At 39.0% G+C, this 19,918-nt stretch overlaps 1 protein-coding gene and 1 long non-coding RNA gene across 2 annotated transcripts in view; one reads left to right on the top strand and one right to left on the bottom strand.

Annotated features, from left to right (window-relative positions):
* The window catches only part of ANKFN1 (ankyrin repeat and fibronectin type III domain containing 1), a 424,018-nt gene that overhangs the window by 123,103 nt on the left and 280,997 nt on the right, over positions 1-19,918 (bottom strand). The window contains exons 4-5 of the mRNA XM_082371893.1: positions 15,491-15,692; positions 12,498-12,708 (exon numbers count right to left, since the gene is read on the bottom strand). Of these exons, the coding sequence (XP_082228019.1) occupies positions 12,498-12,708; positions 15,491-15,676 (397 nt within the window). The 5' untranslated portion in view covers positions 15,677-15,692. The remainder of the gene's footprint in view (positions 1-12,497; positions 12,709-15,490; positions 15,693-19,918) is intronic.
* LOC309618349 overlaps positions 1-19,918 on the top strand; it is a 353,317-nt gene that overhangs the window by 239,870 nt on the left and 93,529 nt on the right. The window lies entirely within an intron of this gene.

The raw sequence follows: 19,918 nt of genomic DNA, 5'->3' as shown, positions 1-19,918 counted from the left end.
TTTGATTGTGGTCTGATTGGAGGAATGGTTTCTGGAGATGCCCATGCCCAAGAGAGCAAGTTATACTAGCTCCTCTTGCAGAGAGAGGTTGTCAGGCTTGATATTTCTGTTTTATTCAGTGTGTGATAATCTTTATTTAATTCACATCATATTGTTTACCCAACCTTCCCTTGTGTGAGTGAACGTTCATGTCAATGATAGAACATTTCAAATTCTTATGTCAGGTTGGGAGTCTGCTTCTTACTGTTTACTCATGGCACTCATGCATGTGAGGGCCTGCCTAGGTGCTCACTTGGTCACTTCAGTGGAGCCCTTCCTGGTTGGTGACAGAGAAAGAAGACAGCCTTAGCATGGGCATGTGGTAGAGGATCATACAAATAATGAAACAGATCAGAGTCAAGTTCTGCGGATCTGTCACCAACATGTGGTTGACATTCTCTATGACCAAAACAATATTTCCCCCTGGTGGGTGGGAAAGAAATCCAACCATTTCATTCTTCTAATCCAGAGAGAAAATATTATGAAGATAATGCAAGTGAAAATTTGTTAGGTATATTTTGAAATGGAAATTAAGTGGTTATATAGGCATGTTTGCATTAATTATAGGAAACGAATACTAATTTATTATTGCCCCTGCTCACCATCAGTCTAAATTTATTTATAGATGAGGTCAATGAAAAATTAGTTGCGTCTTTTTCTTTTTCTTTCTTTTTAAAGTTGCTGTTTAGAACACTCAGGACTGTGTTTTGCTGCACATTTGTCATGGTTAATGAATGTTGCTATAGCAGTCAATCATGTACTCTAAATACTGTCACACTTTTTTTTTAAAGTCTCAGTCATGAGCCATGACAGAAAAATAAACAAACAAATATAAAGCTAAAAAACTCTTTCACTGAGCAGCTACACTATGCATAATCCCTGGGGAAGGCTAAAGGAGGCCAGAATAAATGATAATATAAGTGCTGTGGATGTAGGGAAGCAATGATGGTGTATGAACACAGAGGTTCTGGAGAAAAAAAATACACATACACACACATGGGCACATACTCCTGTGGAAAAATTGGCAATATTAGCAGCCTCAAGGTGCAATTTCCTGGAGCAGTGAGATTGACAAGTCAGTACTAAATGCTGTTAATTTAACTAACTTCAGATTAATGCTAGAGTCTGCTGTGACTGAAGCCCTCAAACACAGTCTCATTATAGCCTTGCTGGGAAGGTCCTAAATATAGGCATTGACAGTTTAAAACAAATTCGTATACATTTGTGTATTTTTAGACATAGGTTAGGCGTCAGAGTTTGTGTCACAGTTTTCAGGTTGATTAATTGACCCAGTAACTGCACCCTCTACACTCTCCCCCCCTCCTTCTTCCACTCCAAATTATGGAGAAAATGGGGGAATTGTCTTTGCTAAGTCATTCAGTGAGCTTTTTATTGAAAGCCTGATGTTTGAATTGCATGCATGCGTCAACACTTGGGTGATAGACACATGATTTATAAAAATAAATTTTTCTAATACTATGAAATCCCCCCTATTAATTTTTATATCCACAACAGTTATTACTGGTGTGAATCCAGGTGGCATTTCAGATGGACAGCTTCTCTTGAGCTATGCTTGGCTCCCCCTGGAAATTTTTCCTGCTTTTCCTAGCACAAAACATTTTGTTTCTAGACTTTGCCTTTACTCCTAGACTGTAGACCTGATGCTATTTGAGTTGTAGTGGTAAAGAGATTCTGTATCTTTAAGATAAAGCATTCACCTCTTCGTAGAACAACAAGGAAGATACACAGAATTTTATAGCCAAGTAAGTTTTCCAAGATCATTTAGATCCCTGTGCTTCTCAAAGTGAGATACCTAACATGCAGCGTAGCATGGTGGTGGTGTTGATGGGGTGCAGTGGGCATCTCTGAAGCCTCAGAATAAATATGTGTGTCTTTCTGGAGCATCAAATTTTCAATGCAGATTTTGATGAAAGCAAATTATTTAGAAGTTAAAACAAACACTTCTATTATGGAGAAGAATGGAACATTTTCCTAAAAAATTAAGATAAAAAAAGAAAGTTTATAGATCTCTCTCTCTTTTTTTCCCCAGGCTAAGTTCCCAGATACCCCTGGGAGTATACCTACTCACTTGCTTCTGTTAGAAGTAATTCCATGCACGAGTTGGAGAGGCACTAACTGAGCCAATGGTTTCAAACCATTTCACCAAGCAAACCTTTTATTATTTTTATCCTATGGATTTTTTAATAGTTTAATAAAACACTCTCTTTTGAAGGATTTTCTTTATTGACTGCCAAATCAGCTGACTTAAAGTAATCATTTTTCTCCCTATTAATAATGACCTATATAACAGCCAATAGAAGCATATCTTCAGTATTAGATAATCAGACCTAACAAACTGGGTTAATGTTTTAAGGAAAATCAAGTAAATATGATAATCATATTAGAATTTGTAGTTTCATCTTGAGTAATGATGTGTTGGTTAAGTTTTTGACACCTTGGAAATTGTTTGGGGAGCCCCATTCCTATTTTTTCCACCCCAGAATGAGAACCTTTTCAACCCCCTTATTTTTAAAGATAAAGAAACTGATACCCAGGGAGGTGGGATGATGATCCAAGGTTTCCTTAAAAACCTTAAACTTAGTGAACTTCCTCTAAACCTAAATGGAACACAAATTAACCTATTCTTTGTGTATTGCAGTTTTCTAATTGCTATCTATTTGGCACACGATTGGTGAACTCATTTTGGTTGGCTGTTTGGATATAGAAACTAGAAAGGTTAATGTCAATTTTGTGATTAATTTTCCTGCCCATCCACTTCCCTTTTTCTTGGGTCCATTCTCTTTTCACTTCTACCCTCTGGATATTTTGAGTCCAGAACTCCTGTATCTGTTTGCAAGGTTTGGTCTTTTCACTCTTACTGCAGTTGATCCCTTCTCCAGTCAAGCAGCTATCCCTCTGTGCAGCCATAGCCAGCACAATAGAGGGTCTGTGAGTGTGTGGTGAGCTGTCCGGCTGGGGCAAGACCACTTGGCGGCTCCTGAAATAGGCTCCGTGCTATTGTGGTGTTTAATTATCAACAGCATTTCTACCACCCAGTGTTTCTGAGTGGGCATTTGTTATAAGACCTGCCCAGCTAATTAACTACAGGGTGGGAGTGGGGGGAGGGGCAGGAACTTGGTGTTCAAAGAATACAATTATGGCTACTGTTTAAATCCTCAGATAAATAATAATCAGACCAAGTGGATTTTCTTCACCATCAGAATCTAACCTGTTGGACTTCCCTGGCGGTCCAGTGGTTGACTTCGCCTTACAAGGCACGGGGTGCGGGTTCAATCCCTGGACAGAAAGCTAAGATCCCACATGCCTCATGGCCAAAAAACCAAAAACATAAAACAGAAGCAATATTGTAACAAATTCAGTAGACTTTAAAAAATGGTCCACATCAAAAAAAACTTAAAAAAAAAAAAGAATCTAACCTACTGATTGCCAACTACTTACTAGCCTTACATTTCTTAATTTTGCCTTTGCCCTGCAATTGGTGAATTTGGGCCTAGTTGTTAATTGCTTAAAGCTTGAAAAATATAATGAGGGTAAAATGTAAACTAATTTTAATTTTTAACTGAGGCTTTTAGGGAACAATTCATTTGACTTGCTTAAAGAAATACCTTTGCGCATTACTAATGATATGCCATTTTGCAATGTAGCAACAACTTTTCTATTGTTATTGGCATTTTCCTTGTTTTTATTGATGAGAAATATGGGGCACCAAGACAATCATTTAACAGCAGTGTTAGAAGGATCCTTACAATCAGCCTTAAGTGCCTCTTCCTATAGTACCTTTGGCCCTGTATGATTTCCTTCATGAGGGGAAGTCACTGCTCACCAAGGTGGCCTTGTGATAATCTTACATAGAAGACTATCAATTAGTAGAGGTTTGTATTATTATTATTAAACCTATTAGTCTGTGTTATATTTTTAAGAGGCACACAAAAATAAATCAAATACTTGTTTTTATAAAATAGCTCTGTGTTCTTCCATCCAAAAAAGAAAAAAATCTCTTGCCCCAGATAAAAATTTTCTGTTCTAGCTACCATCCAGAAATATATTATATACTAAGTCATGTCAATTTCAACCCTGTTATTTCAAAGGAGAAAACAAGGTCACTTAGGTATAACCCTTGATTATAAGCCAATGTCCTCTGGGCAACCAAGAATAGCAGTTAATAATATTTATCTTTGCTGATCATAAATGACAGCCTCCTAACAACCTTACAACTGATTTGTTTTCAGCTAGGAATGTCAAAAGAAATAATATGGACGTATTTTAATAATTAAATGTTTTTTAATTCAAAAACTCAAAGCGTAAGTTGCAGTTTACCTGTCTTGATAAGGTTCAGGGCTCAAAATTCACTTTGGTTTCACCTGGGCCTCAACCTGTTGTCTTATTTTCGGGTTTTCCCAAGGACTTTGAGAGTGTGGTTTCTGAAAGGTTTTAGTGATTTGGAGATTAAGTGTTTCATTTAAATTACTGTGAACTTTCCTCTCCTAGAACTCATTACACCCTGGACATGGGGCTCTGGAATGTTTTTCTCTGCTACTTTCAGCAGAATGTGGATTCACGTAGTCCATATTATATAGTTTAAGTTGTAATCGTTGCTCTTAAGAAGCCAGAGCCATTGACATAGAAAGGGACTTCCTGCCCAGGTCTCCCCAACTCCAGGGGGGCAAATGGACATTTTCTCTGAAACAAACACACAAAACACTTGAAGAAATTATTTAGAAAATCCAAAGCAGATTACCCAATGACATCATAGGGAGTTTAAATATGAAATAAGATAGCTGTATCTTCTGATTTTTCGATGCTGTCTAATAGAAATACAGTGTGAGTCACATCACTTAAAATTGGCTAGTAGTGACATTAAGAAAGCAAAAAGAAATAGGTGAAATTAATTTTCATAATATATTTTAGTTAACAGATCCAAACATTATCACTTCAACGTGCAATCAGTATAAAATTATTAATTAGATATTTTATATATATTTTGGTACTTAAGTCTTGAAAATTCAGTGTAAGTTTTACATTTGGACTGGACACATTTCAAGTACCAACAGTCATATGTCTATGTTAGTATAGTTTTAGAACATAAAATCCTACAAACTTTAAGAAGTGCCTATATTGGACAGTGTTTTCACAACACTATACAACAGATGGGTAAAATATTTAAATTCTCTACCAGAAAATCTTGGGTTGTTTTATTTTGTTTCTGCGAGTTATATTGGCTAACAATCTTTTTGACCATTTACAATGTGCCAGGGAAATGTTTTAAACCTATTACCTTTAATTCTCAACAATCTTAGATAGGTAGTGGAGTAGCCAGCCTTCAAGATGGCCCCTAGTGATCTCTGTCTCCTAGTTTTCACACCCTGTACCAGGGTTGATCTATGTTGGTCATCAAGATGACAAGATTCACTGCCTGCTAATGCAGGGGACACGGGTTCGAGCCCTGGTCTGGGAAGATCCCACATGCCACGGAGCAACTAGGCCCGTGAGCCACAACTACTGAGCCTGTGCATCTGGAGCTGTGCTCCACAACAAGAGAGGCCGCGATAGTGAGAGGCCCGCGCACCGCGATGAAGAGTGGCCCCTGCTTGCCGCAACTAGAGAAAGCCCTCGCACAGAAACGAAGACCCAACACAGCCAAAAATAAATAAATAAATTAAAAAAAAAAAGTCTTGTACCTTTAAAAAAAAAAAGATAACAAGATTCAGCAAAAATGATAATATATCACCTCTGATATTAGGTGATAAAAGAGACTGTTGCTTCCATCTTGGTTGGTCTCTTTGTCTTTCTTAAATCATTTGCTCTGGGGGAAGCCAGCTGCCATGTAAAGGAGCAGCACTATGGAGAGGCCCATGCAGGAAGGAACACGGGTCTCTCACCAGCAGTCACTCTGAGTAAGCTTGGCAGTGGATCCTCTGGCTCAATCATGCCTTTAGAGGATAGCAATGGTTATGTTGGCAGAACTGAGGGACAGGAACCTAGATAGTGAGTGTGTGCATGTGCACATGTATGTGTTGGGTGGGCCAACAAAGGTATCTTTAAACTTTATATGTTTTAATTTTTGGCAAGGAGAATATATTCTGTGTTGCACGTATATTTAAAAATCAAAAATAAAAGAATGAAAGGACAGTTATCAACTCTTGAAGAGCAAGTGACTGGAACTTAGGCTATGGCCACCTGATGTCTAAATAATTATTTGGAAACAAACAAAAAGAGATACATTCACTTGATATTCAGTGAAATCATTCCCTTCAAAATTAGTAATATATTCACACCCTTCAAAACAAGTGAAAGTAGCCTTGGGATTTATTCAGTTCAATTAAACACATTTTTTGAGTGCCTTCTGTTTGCTGGGGATACAGTGACAAATGAGACAAATTTTGCTCTTGTGGAGTTTACATTCTAACGCAGGGGAGACAGAAAATAAGGGAATCAAAAACTTGAGAAGAATATCATACAGTGATTTCAGCGCTATGCAGAAAACTGAAAATAAAGTGATGTGATTAGAAAGTGACTTTAGACTTTGGATTTGGTGGCCAAAGAAAGCCTCTCTTGAAGATGTGACATTTAAGGTGAAATGTTAAGAAGGAGTAGACCGAGTAATGATCAAGATTAAAAGCACTTGATCATTTCAAGCATAGGGAATAGCAATCCAGAGGCCTTCTAATAAGATAGTGAAGAGTGTTCAAGGAATGGAATGGAGACTGGTGTGTCACGGGTGAGTGGTGAGCAGTATGAGATGAGGTTTGAGGAGGAGCAAGTTTGTAAGTCAGGGTGAGGATTTTTACACCTATTTTAATGAAGCAGATAAAAATATCTGGGGACGCATTCTAGCAACCCGCCTAAGGCTTGTTCTTGACGTAGTCTTAATGGTTGCAAATCTTTGTCTTTTGAGGGTGGATTTGATTTCAGGAAACCTCTCTAAATCATTGGAAACCAAGACTGGTGAGCGTGGCGGGTGATGACGCTGAGCAATGCTGTTTTGGAACAAAAATCAGTTGTGACTCTAAGCAGTGAGTCAGATTTTCTCATAAACTGGCTCTGAGGACAAATCCAAAAGCGTTTAGAGCAATGGCGGCACTGTTGCAGCAAGTGTGGGGTCTCCCATGTGGACCCTCTTAAAGGATAACATTCGAATGGACTGCAGACTTTCTGGTGTGTTTGTTTACATAAAGCCAGCCTCATTAGTTTATAGTCACACCTCTTAGACGTGCCCTGAACCAGTCCCAGCACCAACATGGACCCTTGACTACTGCAGAAATAGTGGTGCATCCTGACGAGTCTGCCAAAATGTTAACATTGGCGTCTGCACCACACTCAGATGACAGCTACTCTGCGATCATATTTTATGAAGTAACTGAACATAACTAATTCTGGGAGACATTTCCTAGTTCCACAGGCAGTATCCAAGGGAAAGTGAGAGAGAGGAGTTCACAAAGGAATGCAGAGAGAGAGAGGAGAGGGTCTAGAGAGAAGGGAGAATGCAGCTATAGGAAAGGGCAGAAAGACTAAAAATGAGGAGCGTTCTGCCATATTATTAATCAGTGTAAAAATAAAAACAGGCTACGTCTGCAACCAAATTTCAAAACGGTGCCTGGAAAACACAATAATGGCAACAACAACAGGTTCCCCACAGTGTAAATTACTTGAAGACAAAGTTTTCTTCATACATTGTGTGTGCAAGTGCACGTATGTATGTGTGCACGTGCACTGTACACATAGTGTATGTGTGTGTGTGTGTGTATGTGCTAAAATTCGATACCTGCAGTTCCCAGCAGTGTAAGGCAGGGCTTAAAATTCAACTGAAATTTCAACTGAAAATTTATCAACACCTACATATGTGCCAGGTATTGGGGTCAAAAGATGAGATAACATCCATGTGAGTGACCAGATTTGCACATGGTAGGTATCCAAAAAGAACTAGTTTCTTTATGGTTACTATTTATAGAGCCGAAATGATGCCAAATAGATAGCAGCCTCAGAAAGGCAAGGACCTCATTGATGATTCGGTATATTCTTCCTGGAGACTGTTGAAGTGTGATTCGAGGGTGGAGGCAGGATATGAGTTAGAATAAGGGAGGGGTTTATGACGAGGGACTTTCAGTTATGGAGCAAGTCTTTCTCAGCCGTTGTTCAACTGAGTATGAGTTATGGCAAGTGGGATACTGAATGGATGAAAAAGTCAAAAGTATAGTCCCCAGGTATCCTGTAGTACCTTTGTACATTAGCTTTCCTAGCACTAGTCCTTTCAGATTCTGGGCCTGTTTCCTGAGCTCGGCACACGTAGGTGGGATTCTACTTCAACAATGGCTGATGTTTTCTCCTAGGAGAATGAATACTACTTTGTGCTGCTTACCTAAAGGTGGGAGGAACAGAAAAAAGTTGCCGAATAAAGATAGTAGATTCATCTAATGAGCAGGCTGAGGTTCTGTGTATATTTAAACTAGGGGCAGTGTGCAAATTTGGATGGCCACTTCTGGAACTTTCCTTATGAATAAGGAAATGTACATGGTTGAATTTCAAGCCATGTTTATTCAGAACACCTTCATATAGCTCTATGATTTCAGGGGCTAAAGCCCAGAAGACATGCCTGACCAGTGGCTTAGGAGGTAAATCCCTAAACGTATCAGTGTCTTTGTGATTCCTGTTACGAAAGGGAGAGAATTACAGAGGACTTTCTTCTGAGTTATGTCAGGATCTTTGGTTGGCATAGTGAAAAGAGTATTGGGCTGTTTTCAGAAGGGAACACACAGGGGAAGGGAAAACAGAAAATTTACCCTATTAGAAATCCTGAAATATTTAACAGGCATTAGAAGAGGATAGATGGAGAGTCAGGGAAGGAAGGAACTGAACATCTACAGTGTGACAGTGAGTGTGCTAATGCTTTCCCACAAATACCAAAACATTTAATACAGAAGATCTGGGTTCAAATCATGGGTCCACCACTTATTAGCTTTGGAGCACTGGATGAATTATTTGTCTTTATTTCAGTTTCCTTGTTGATCAAAACGAGAAAACTAACTCATCTCACAAGCCAGTGGTCAGGATCAAATGAGATGATGCAAGCAAAAGCATTTTTGCAATGTGTAAAATACTCTAAGAACTTAAGACCTCATTCTTCTATCCTGCCTCTGCAGCTTCTGGGGATCAATTTGCAGTGGGTGCTTGCTTATCTGGTTCTAGCTGGGAGACTCTGGTTTTTCTCATGGGCTGGCTCATCCTCATGCACAGAAGCAATTTGATTTCTCTGGTACTTGATACATAAAGTGAACTAAAAATCCCTGAAAATGGACTGTGTTCTTCTATCCTGCCTTTTTTCAACAGGAATGGCATCTCAGCTCATAGAATAGCACAAAGAAATACACCATAGGATTTTAGCAAAGGCACAAAGGGAAAGAAGGTACAGGGGCCCAGTGGCCACAGCCTTCTATATTAGTTATTTGGAAAGACAGTGAGTTTGCACAGCAGGATTCCAGGCATGGTATCTCACACACTTGGACTTGAATCCTTGACATCCCTATTCATTTGCTAGATGTGTGACCTTTGGTCAGTCACTTAACCTCTCAGAATCACGAATTCCTCTTCTTCAAGATGGAGTTAATAACATCATCCTGAAGGGCTAGTGTGAAAACTGGAGATAATGTATGTGGAGATTTCATAGGTTCTTAATCAATAGTCCTTTGCTATTTTTACACATGTGGGAGTCTATACATGATCCTATCTCTTTAACTTTTTGGGTGGCCAAGGTGACTTAGGTGTCATATTTCCTAGAAGCTAAATCCTGGGTTTCTCTCTCACTGTCCTTTACAAGTTTGTGATGATAATGCAGTTATCATCCCATAGGGAATGAGAAAAACCAGGGATCTTTTGAATGAATTTGCTTTCGGTTTAACTAAATATTTAGTACGTGGGTTATTTTATGGAGATTTAATTATGCACAAGGGGGATTGGGGAGATTGGGAGTATTACTGGTTTCATGGAAAACGCAGAAATTCTTTGCAGCGTCTCAGGTAAGTAAGACTAATGTTTCATCCAGCTCAGTGCAGGCAACATCTGGATGAATGGTCTCCTTGTTCCTATAGAATGGGGCTCAGTCTGCATTCTCTATGTTCAGACCCCTTGATTCTCTCTCCACCGCTCTCTCACTGCATCTTTAGGACAGACATTATTGCAGCATAAATTGGAAGGCAGCAAATAAACCTTTTTGATTTCTTCCATCCTTATTTGCCCATCCCTCCAAATCCTCCAATTCCACTAAAAAGAAACAGCACTTTGATGATGGAGCTCTTATTGAAGAGCCCCAGTGCTACTGAACCCAAGTCCTCATTCTTTTTGACATGGATGTGGTGAGTTTAGCATTTTTAAAATAAAGAGTTTTATGATACAAGGTTCTGCCTCTGTACCTAGTTTTTGGGTGGCAGGGGTTTATGAAATTTAGGAGCAGAGATGTGACCTCTAATTATATATTTACTTGCTTCTCTTTCAGCCTTCTGGGTCTCGCCACTTGGAAGTGAGTGAATCAGTATTAGTGAAACTAACAATTTGATGAGTTTACTTTTTTCTTTTAGGAAACATAAAAACTATGGCTCAGAGCCATTGTGGTCATTGGGTCAGAGAGTTTGCACCTAAGGGAATATGAGTGCCTCCCTCAGAATGTTGTGTGAGGATTAAAGGAGTCAATACATGTAAAGTGCTTAGAATAGTGCCTGGCACAGGGCAAGGGCTATATGATTTTATCCCATCCACTCCTGGGCGGGGTCTGTGACCTGAGAGCAGCTCCCTGTGGTAAGTACTATCAGCTCTACTTCAAAATATATCCAGAAAGAAGCCATTCACAAAAGACCACATACGATGTGATTCCGTTTATATGAAATGTCCAGAAGAGGCAAATCTATAGAAACAGAAAGTAGATGAGTGGTTGCCCAGGACTGGGAGGAGTGGGGAGGTTGGGGTGAGATAGCCGAAGGGTATGGGGTTTCTTTGGGGGTGATGAAAATGGTCTAAAATTGACTGTGGTGATGGTTGCACAAGTCTGTGCATATACTAAAAACCATTGAATTGTACACGATAAGTGAGTGAATTGTATGGCATATGAATTATATCTCAATAAAGCTGTTAAAAAATACATTCAGAATTCCACCCCTGCTCACCATCAGTGTCACTACTGTGCTAGTCCAAGCAACTGGCATCTGTCTCCTGGACCATTAGAATAGCCTTCTAATTGGTTTTTTACAATTTCACAGTTGCCCTAACCACTGTGTATTCTCCACAGACGGCTGTAGTGATCTTTTAAAATGTAAAGCAGAATATGTCTTCCTTCCTTCCTCCCTCTCTCTCCCTCCCTCCCCCCCCCCCACTTCCTTCCCATGCCACGCGGCTTGCAGGATCTTAGTTCCCTGACCAAGGATTGAACCTGGGTCCCAACAGTGATAGCACAGAGTCCTAACCACTGGACTGCCAGGGAATTCCCCAGAATATGTCTTTCATCTGCTTAAACTGTTTCACTGTCTCCCCATCACACTTAAAATCAAAGTGAAACTTCTCACTTTGGCTAATCTGCTCCTGTATGATCTGGTCCCTGTGACTTCTCCCTCAGCCATCACTCTCCCCTTTGTTCATTTTGCTTTAGCCACACTGGCCTTCTTGTTCTTCAGATATGGCAATCTCATTCCTACCTGCCTCAGAACCTTTCTATTTGCCATTCACTCTGCCTGAAATTTGACCCCATATCTTCTCATAGCTCATTCCTTGATATTGCCTAGGACTAGGCTCAAATGTCACTGCATTTGAGAGGCTTTTCTTGCCCAACCCTATTAAAATAGTCCCCACTCCATCAATCTCCACCCATTCATTCACTTTATTTTCTTCATAGTATTTATCACTATTTGAATTTATGTATTAATTTATTTACTTGATTGTTGGAAATCTCCTCCCCTAGTATGTAAGCTCTTTGAGCGTAGAGATTTTTGTCTTGCTCACCACTGCATTCCTAGTACTTAGAACATGCCCTTTCCTCATTGTTTGTTGAATGAGTGAATGAATGAATGGAACCACCATATTGACTGTGGACAGAAAGACATTAATGCACACATACTCATTCTCTTTTCTATCTCATTCTTTTTTCTATGTATATGTCCTGTGCTGTAGCCTCACTTGGGGTATTTCACATATCTTAAAACTTGCATTCAGTTCTTAAGAGGAAGTTCCTTTGAGGTTCCTTTACAATAACATTCTGTGTATTCTATTTAGAACATAACTTGATGCTTAGACTGATAAACACTCTCACTGTTTGCATGAAGGTTCATGAAAACATGTAAAGGATTTCAGAGCCTATGCTTAGTCAACCATTCATTCTAAGGGCCAGCGATGGCTATTTCGGTGGCATAAAGCTGTGGTCTGGCCTTAATAGTACATGTTTTATTCTTGAGTTTACTTACAGTGTGGACTTTCTTGGGCCCCTGTTCTCAGAAGAATCCTAGCAATGGGCACATTGTTGGTCATGATGGCAATATCCAGAGGTGTCAATCCCTCACTGTTAGGTGTGTTGAGATCTAGTTCTTCCGACGTGTACTGATACAGGAGGATCTGCACAGCATCCATGTCTTGCTGTTCAACCGCTTCAAACATGGCTTCGTTGCCCTGGAAGTTCTGGAGAAGAATGAAGCAGGTGAGCACAATTTCGTAGACCAGCTTGTCTTCATGGCCTAGCTGTTTTGAATTTTAGGGACTGCTTCAGTGACTGCATTCCCACTTAACAAGTGGTATACCTGCTATTTATTCCAAGGTCTCCAAAGTAAACACTATTGGACCCTCCCTCCATCTTTTTTCATGAACATTGAAAAGATCTGTACATTTAGATGCATTGAGGCAATATAGTATGCAGTCTGTAGATAAGAGCAAACATCAGTTTTTCTCAAACCAGTCTTCTGTGGAATACTGTTCAGTAGGCCATTATAAGGTGTTCTATGAAGAAAGTAGCATGTGGTCAAATGAATTTGGTAAACATTAGATTAAACCAAGTTACTGCATTATTTTATTGTAAGACCTCTCAAGCCCTTTAGTAATTTTGACATGCAATTATGACTCTCTAATAGGTGAGAAATATGACCTGTTTCAAATAGTTTTTCACAGAACACATTTTTCATTATATTTGTTTTAACTGTCCTGGAATAAGGTTCTACTGAACATAGTTTGGAAAACGCTGGCATAGATATCATAGCACAGGTAATTTAAATTATGACTAGCTTGGAATACACTTTCTCTGTTTCTCAAACTCATCCCCTCCCTTTCCATCCCCGTGTTTTGACTGTTTCTCAGACTGTTACGAGATCATGGCAATGACCTACCTGTTGCTAGTCTTAGTCTCCTCCATCCCTACTCCATACTGATACAAGAGTAGTCTTTCTAAAATTTACACTGCTACATGTCCCTTCCTTATTTACAAATCTCTAGTAGGTCCACACTGCCTGCAGGCTGACTCCCTAACTCCTAGACTCCTTTATACTAACCTCTACACTTTCTCAACCCTGAGCCCCAGCCACTGAATACCTGGCATTTCTGAGACCTCAGGTGAGGGGCTCAAGAGGTGGTGTCCAGGGAGGGTTTCAGTGGATGGGTGGCAATTGCTTTGGGGCCTGAGAGGGCCAAAAGTTGAATATTCAGAGGATACAAATCGCCTATAGAAGAGAATAACTAAAGACAATATCTTTCCTTTGAAAAGTTCTTTCAGGGGATTAATAGTAAGCAGAGGAGAAAAACTTTAGAATTCTCTCAAATACATATTTCTGTAGCTCATGGGATAAGAACAACACATATACTATTCATACATTTATCTGGTATCTTCTCCAAGAGTTGCCAGGTGTTTAAACACGTTGAAATACCAATGGTCCTGAGCTAGCATAGGGGTTGCCTGATTAAAATGTGGAAGGTCTTCAGTAACCACATATTTAGGTTGGCAGGTTTTATTTTTAGTCTCATCAAAAATCGATTCTCCGCATCAAAGGCTACAGGTCGACTTAGCTGAGTGCGTAACACATGAATGAAATTCGAGGAAAATACAAAGCTATTATGCAAATGATTGTTTTGACAATGGGGACCCAGGGGATAGAACTGTTTGATATGCAGCTCTCTTTGCTACATGGCAGTCTGCTGAACGGAAAAGTGTTTTGTCGACAATCTGCTAAGCTGAACAGCCTCTGATGCTTAGGCCGTAACTCAGCCACAACCAAGCCCTCCCAGAAGATGAGTTTGAAATGAGAAAACAAATTAGAAAACAAATGAGTGCAAAGTTAAAATGTTGCCCTGTCCAAACAACACAGTTGTGTATTTGTTTGTGATTCTTAGTATGCCTAATTTCTCATATGCCATACTTGCTCTCACTCTTAAGTCATTTCCTTCGCCATGCTTTTGTTGGCAAACGCTAGTATGCTTCTATCTGGAAAGGCTAGGGCTCATTTCTGTTTTAAGCGCAAACAAATGGTGCCATTACCCCCCGCAGAAATACCCTTGCTGAGCATGTTAATATTATGCCCTCAGCTTTTACTGAGGGGCAGTATAAGAAACTGCTATGTGAGAATGTTTATAACATCCCCAATACTACTCTTTATTCTCCATTACATAATTCACTATGGCATCTTATAGAGACCAGAGGACTTAGCAACAGGAAGATATTCATTTGGTATACTTTCAGTTATTAGCTAACGGAATGCTATTACCAATTGTCCTTCCCCTTCTGCTTTGACTGACTAGGAACTCAGAGGTAAATGTAATGATAAATTTTAGGTACTGTATTTGCCTAGGTTTTTGGTATATCTATTTCTCTTTCCATCCCCACTATTTTCTTTTTCTAGTTTTTTTCCTTCCTTCCTCCCTCCCACCCTCCTCTCCTTCCTTCTTTCTTTCTTTTTCCCTTTCTTGCTCCCTTGCTGTCCCCTACAATCACCATTGCTATTGACTTATTTACCATTGTATAATACATTTGCATTTTTTTTTTGCCTGGGTTCTGTCTTGAATGCCTTTGGAAAGCATATGGGGTATACATTATAAATAAGTAAATAAAATATTGTTCATTGTTCGTTCAATATTTGAATGAACACTGGATTTGAGTGAACACTGGATCTCTCAGAAAGCCTATTTAATCTCAAACTCCATATTTGTCAAGCTGCTATTTTGTGGGTTCTGTGGTCTATTAGAGAAAGAAAAACTAAGGGAAAATAAAGGAAAAGAAATTAAGAAAAAGAAAGGGAAAATCTCACAGTCACTTAAACTTCGGCTAACATATATATGTGCAGTTCCTACCCTACCTGACTTTCAACATTTATAAACTTGCAAACATCAGGTTCTGAAGTAAACGTGGATCATCGTAGTACCTCCTTAAATCCAAACACAACTGCACTAATCAAACCAAGATGAAAATAAAGAGTTTTATTACCACCGAAGTCTTTCTGAGACTCAGCCGGTCAGTTCTTGTTCTAAAATAGGCCTCATCAAACGAAGAGTGGCTCCCTTTCAGTTTCTCAGAGAGGTTCCGGTACAGGCGTTTGGCAGCACTGGGAGATGATGGGGCGCTATTTTTTTTTGACTGAGAAAGATGTAAATTCTGCATTTGTTGGGTCATTTTCACACGGCAATTCCTAAGAAGAGAAAAATCTAATGTCGTAATAATTTACACAACATAATTATAAGTTGACAAAAAATTTTATCATCCCCAATAACCATCTGGAATCCTAATAAAATATTATAGCTGGAAGGGACGTTAGAGTTCATCAGATCCAGCTTTTTCATGTTATAGATGAGAAAGCTGAAAGCCAGGGAAGGGAAGCAGCTTGTTTATGGCCATATAGCTAATTGGTGGCAAGAATGAAATGACAACATCTATTTACTATATAAACATATGCATTTACATACAAACATATATGACTTGAGCCTCTACGAAAAATCTTTTGATCTCTGTCCCACTGGGAGGAAGTATCTCAATTCTATAACCCAGGGAGTCTGTTCAATTATTCTTGGCTTATATATAATTGGAATTTTGCAACTTATACTCTAGATGCTGTCTTCTGTTGGGTGTATAAGAGAGTGTGGTTGTTTCCTGCAGATCCCCCTTCTCTCAAGGTGTTAAACTGTGCCTGTTTGAGATTTGTTGGACTATCGCAGTGCCCAGAGCTTTGGGGAATTTGTACCGATAGGCTCATCCCTGCTCACCCCAGATACTCCAGATAGTGTTCTCCAGGACACTTACTACTGGCATTCTCCAAGTAGTATTTGACTGCTGTTCCACAAATCTCTAAACAGGTCCTCACCAACGTCATACCTGAAGTCAATTTCCAGGAGGTTAGCTGTGGATTTCAAAAGCTGTCCACCATTATGTTGGGTATTGCTATTGAAATATTGATGCTACCAAAGCTATTGCTGCCTAGCATGTGTGTATTGGATGAACAAATGTATGAATGAAATAACTGGCTAAGGCAGTTATGTGCAAGGTGTCTCCACCCTTGGTGCAGCCTCTGGTGCATTGGGCCCAGGTCTCTGGAGCATGCGGCTGCCTTCCCACCACCTGCCCTCAAATTTCCAGTGGAGTCTTCCATTTGTAATGCTGCCATTGCCACTAAGCTGTGACCCTTAGGACATCTCCAGTCCTTGAATTTTTATAGCTTTATGGACTCTGATATAATATCATGTAGAATCTCTTTTATTGACCAAACTCTTCACAGGACTGACTTCAGTGATTCTCCAACTCCTACAGGATATAACCATATTCTTTAGCTTTACTTACAAGTGCTTGCCTCTCCAGCTTCATCTGATTCTGTACTTCTACATTTTAGGTTTCAGTCTTTCTGACCTCCTTAGAGTTTCCTAAGTGGTTCAAACTCTTTGCTACCTCTGGGTCTTTGTATGCACTGCTCTGTATGTATGAAAATTCCATCTGTGCCTTCATCCCCTAGGAAACAATTGTTGATCCTTAAAGTCTATGCTCAAGTAGTTTCTGACACCCCCGGGCAAATTTGGGTATTTCTTTACTCATTCACTCAGTATATGCTTGTTACAGTAAATACTTTTATCACATTACAACTGTTTGTTTGGCTTTCTGTCTCCCAGCTAGTCTATATGCTTCACAAGAACAAGGACTGCCAAATATTACTTTTTATATTCCCAGTACCTAAAATGTGCCTGTCTCAGGGTAAAAGAAATATAACACAGATTAAGATGTGAATCTCCTCTTCCACCTACTGAATATGGGATCTTGGGCAAGTTACTTAACATGTCTGCATCTCATTTTTCTAATTTTTAAAATAGAGAAAATAACAACAACTACATATTATGGTTGTGAGGATTTGATGAGATAATGAATGTAAATAGCTTAGAATGTAGGCAGACTTCTGGCAGCTATCATATTTATTATAGAAGATACTCAGCAGATACTTCAGAGTAAATGAATGCACATTTGAGAGTCTATTACGTATAATATAGTAAGGGTCTACCCAGAAAGCTCATTTCCTCTCATGCTTCTGAACTGGGTTCCGTGTCCACTAGCACCAACTAACCTTGACTTACTTGCACTTTAACAAATGGAGATCCATCTTCATTACATTGTTGAATGTCTTTAGGCACCTTTTAAGTCTTGCTTGTAATTTTCTCCAACACAGACTTCCTGGTGCCTTCTGAGGAGGTCAGACCTATTCAATATTAGTCATGTTCATCAGGCCCTACCCATTCTTAGCTAAACGACCATATTTACTTTGGAAGGAGGATGTAAATCACTGTCTGTAGTGTGTATGTACATGTGGGTATATTTTCATTAATTTTTAATAATCTTTTAATTTACACAAAAGCAGTAGGTGATTTGGCATCTTTCTCTTTCTGCCTACAAATCTTTTACCTATAATTCAATAGCAGCCGTAGCACTTCCTCTATATCTTAACCATTCCCACAGAAATTCCAGATTGATATGCAAGCTAGCTTACATGGGGATTGCCTTTACTTATTTACTTCTGCCTCCTATCTCTAGCCTTTTCCTTCAGCGTTAAGCCATCTGTCTTGTCTACATCATTATCGTTCCCCAAATAACTCTACATTCTTTAGTATCTCCCACAGTGCCCTGGAGTCCAGTAAATAAATTCTTGTCGATTGATCAAATTCCAGTGACTTGCCCTCTAACTGATGACACCTACCCACATGGTCTCTTTTGTCTTTGCTCATCTCCCATCTGTTCCCTTCACTCAAAATAGGTTGACTTTCTCTGTCTCTTTGACTTCCTTCTCATACTACCCCAGCTGTCCCTTCCTTCCAGGCCATCCTTTAGCACGTTTCTGTTTTTCTAGATTTCATCTATCATTATATTTTCTTTTCCTTCTCTATATTTAAAATTTTGTCTGATGAGAGATACTGAGAAAGACAACTTTCTATTATCTGTTCTCATAAACATGCACACCCCTCCCAGCTAAATGTGCTTTAAAATTTTTACCATGGAAAGGGAAAAGCATTTGAGAAGCAGAGGAGCTTTGGCTCTGGAATTTGGCAGACCCAAGCTTGAACCATGATATTGTTATCTGTAATCTGTGTAACTTTGGGCACGTTAATAAAATTCTCTGAGTCTGTGTAATATATAAAAAGATTTATTACAGAGTTGTGAAGATTAAATGAATTAACAAATAAAAGGTATGCATCCTGTTTGGTGCATAGTAGCCACTCAGTAAATAGCAGCAATTATTAAGGTTACTTCAAGTCTTCTTCCCAAACCAGAAACACCAAAGTACACTGTAATAATTTAAATAGTTTTGTTTGTTTTAAACATTGTTTTGAATCTGATTTTATGTATTTATTATACTTCATTTTTACTTTGATAAAAATATGTTTAGATATTTTAGTGTGTATGTTTACAGTAAGTTATGGTAAAACAGAAGTACCAAGTAGAGCTTCAAACTGTTAGAGGGAAGAGAGGAATAAAGATGTCTAAAAATACTTGAAAAATAAAAAGAAACAAAATTAGGAAACATAATAAATAGAAATGTAAAATGAAGGAGTAGGGTTAAGACTGAATATGTGAGCAATACATTCAGATGGTTTACTTTTCCTAATAAAAGATAAAACTCTCCAACTGAGATTTTTAAATTACCATTTACAAGTGGTACACGTAATTAAACATTTCACAGAAATATTAAAAACAAAAGAAAAGTATGACAGTGGGAATGGCAAAATAAGGACCTCTGAAAATCCTCTTCTACATAAAAGCAATGAGAACATCAGCAAAAATTGTCAGAATTAATTTTTCAGAACGCTGGAAATTAACCAAAGGTTTGAAGCAATCCAGGAAGTGTTTATTCAAGAAAAGTAACTGAATTTGGTAAGAATAGTAAGCTTTGTGGCATTTTTAACTTGCTTCATTCCCATATTCCTCAGCTCTGTGGTAGCCTTGAAGACTAAACAGCCTACATTCATAGTAAAAACCAGTAGCCTGGCAGCCACTGGATGGTGCAGAATAGTAATGGAGCATCTTTAAAACCCCATTTTGAGAGAATCATCATTATTTGACACTTCTGGTGGTTCCCTGGAAGAACTCACTCACAAGGCTTTTTTTTTTTTTTTTTTTAATTTATTTGACTCTGAGCTCACCAAGTGCAAATAACCTTTTCCTCTGGGGCATCTGTTGAAAACAAACATCAGCAATGGCTTAATATCACAGCTGTCTGAGGTGGTGGATAAGAATGGCAGCAAACAGTAGATAACCAAAAAGCTTAAAAGGAAAAGTTGAGGAATTAGATGTCCATAGAGGACTTTGAAAAGTTCTGACACATTCCTGGGGATCTGGCAGATCACAGGCATGCCCAGAGCTGAGAGCATTCTCATAAAGTACTTGAGA

The sequence above is a fragment of the Balaenoptera borealis genome (genome assembly GCF_965194805.1).
Source record: "Balaenoptera borealis genome assembly, chromosome: 20".
Taxonomy (NCBI): domain Eukaryota; kingdom Metazoa; phylum Chordata; class Mammalia; order Artiodactyla; family Balaenopteridae; genus Balaenoptera; species Balaenoptera borealis.
This window is presented reverse-complemented; position numbering and strand designations above follow the sequence as displayed.